At 47.8% G+C, this 2,290-nt stretch overlaps 1 protein-coding gene across 1 annotated transcript; it reads left to right on the top strand.

Annotated features, from left to right (window-relative positions):
* The first annotated feature begins 555 nt into the window (after nt 1–555).
* LOC126540439 (legumain-like) lies at nt 556–2,031 on the top strand. Its single transcript, XM_050187255.3, has one exon. It carries the CDS (start codon nt 588–590, stop codon nt 1,911–1,913), a length of 1,326 nt encoding a protein of 441 aa, XP_050043212.2. The 5' UTR covers nt 556–587; the 3' UTR covers nt 1,914–2,031.
* The last annotated feature ends 259 nt before the right edge of the window (nt 2,032–2,290 follow it).

The following is a 2,290-nucleotide window of genomic DNA, read 5'->3' as shown; positions in this document are numbered from 1 at the left end:
AACTCTGGAGGTATGCAAGCGAAAACTCGAGATCTGTTGAGCATAGCTGATCGCGTCACCGTAAGCACGAAATCTAAAACATTGAGTATGATGTATAAAGCACCACTTTTATGAATGGGAGTTTTGCAAGGCCGACCGTTGCACTGGGAGCAGTTTAGACATCACATTTCAATTATGCTCTTTCTTGCCCCGAATGCAGAGTTGTAATAGCCGAAACCTTTTGTATTTTACCTCCGTTAACAAGTAAAAAAATCTGAAGAAAGCGACGCATTTACGTTCCTCCGACGCTTACAGTAATCTCAGCAATAGGTATTCCATACAGCTACTGATAATGGCTCGCTATAGCCCCGAAAGATAAAAAGCCCAGAAGTATAGGCTATTGTTATGGCCGTTTCTGCTACCTCTTGACGTGCTGATACCACAACACTTGAGCTATGCCAATTTCTATGAAAACATGCACGTTGTCACGGTCAGGTGCCTTATCGTATGGGCGTACCTACACCAGTTAGGTGGATAAGCCATCTCGCAAGCCGTGTCGTCTATTTAAAAACCTGCTGCGAGTCGGTACGCGATCGCACACAGCAGTCATGGCTCTGTCGCGGTACCTTTTCCTGGCGTTAGTCGTGGCGGCATCGACGGTTGCTCCTGCACCCGGAAAGCCTGCATCCAGGAAGCATGCCGGGAATAGTCAACCAAAGCTCTGGGCTCTACTCGTGGCTGGTTCGAATGAATATAGCAACTACCGGCACCAAGCCGACATTTGCCACGCGTATCACGTTCTGCGAAACCATGGCATTCCTGACGAACGTATCGTGGTCATGATGTACGATGACATCGCCAATGCTACGGAAAACCCAACGCCTGGTATTGTCATCAATCATCCCAAGGGAAAAGATGTTTACGAGGGAGTCCCCAAGGACTACACTGGAGACCTCGTCACTCCGCAAAATTTCCTGGACATACTTCAAGGAAAGAAGGTGAAAGGCGGCAGCGGAAAAGTTATAGCCAGCGGGCCAAACGACCATATATTTGTCAACTTCGCTGACCACGGAGCTCCTGGTATTATTGCATTTCCCAACGACGAGCTGCACGCCCGTCCATTCGTTAATGTCATCAAGAGCATGCACAAACAGAAGAAGTTCGCGAAGATGGTGATCTACATCGAGGCCTGTGAGTCCGGTTCTATGTTCGACGGCCTGCTTCCGAACAACATGAACGTGTACGCCACTACCGCGGCCAATCCTGACGAGTCTTCATACGCTTGCTACTGGGACGACAAGAGGCAGACGTACTTGGGCGACCTATACAGCGTCAATTGGATGGAAGACTCGGACAAGGAAGACCTGCACAAGGAGACACTCATCGATCAGTTCAAGATAGTGAAAGAAGAAACCAACACTAGCCATGTCATGGAGTACGGTGACCTGAACATCGGAAAGCTTCCGGTCGGTGAGTTTCAGGGCGAAAAGGATGCGAAGCCAATCGTCCTACCAAAAGTACCACATGACGCCGTCTCCAGCCGCGACGTCCCCATAGCTGTTCTAAGAAAGAAGCTCGCGAAGGCCTCCGATGCTCAAACTAAGCGGTCATTGAAGCACAAACTACAGCAAGCTCTTCGCAACAGGTTCTTCTTGAAGGAGAAAGTCGCCGAGATTGCCTCGTTCCTCGCTCAAGGAAACGAGGACAGCACCGAATCGGTCCTGCGTGCGAAGCGGCAGCTAACCAAATTTGATTGTTACGAGCAGACGGTACGGTATTTCAATGACCGGTGCTTCAAGCTCGCGAAGAACCCATACGCCCTCAAGCACCTGCGCGTTTTCGTGAACGTGTGTGAGTCGGCATACAAACTTTCGGAGATCTTCGAAGCCATGGACTTGACATGCACCCACCCGACTGTTGTAGGTATTGTGTAGTCAGTAGTCTGCGCAAGAAATTAAAGATTAATGTGGTTCAGCATTTTTTTCTGAATTAGGTACACAAAAAAGGCACCAAAACAAATGGCAATAAATGCGATTTTGTTATTAATTTTTATTGTGCCGTGGTGCGTGTTCTTCCGTGTATGCGTGTTGTAAGCAGCTTGCAAATATGCAAGCGCACTTCTAGATAAAGGCGCCTCGACACTGGGTGCATCCATCGGAGCGTTCTCCCTCCACCAAAGCTCTTCGAACTCTCACGATAAAAAGAAATATCTAAGGCTTCATGCCTTAGATATTTTTAGATATTTTAGATTTTTTAGATATTAGATAGTCAGGGAAATGTTGAATTCAATCTGCTACGAGATCAAGAAGAT

The sequence above is a fragment of the Dermacentor andersoni genome, chromosome 2 (assembly GCF_023375885.2).
Source record: "Dermacentor andersoni chromosome 2, qqDerAnde1_hic_scaffold, whole genome shotgun sequence".
Taxonomy (NCBI): domain Eukaryota; kingdom Metazoa; phylum Arthropoda; class Arachnida; order Ixodida; family Ixodidae; genus Dermacentor; species Dermacentor andersoni.
The sequence above is the reverse complement of the archived record's forward strand: the minus strand, read 5'-3'. Positions and strand labels throughout refer to the sequence as shown.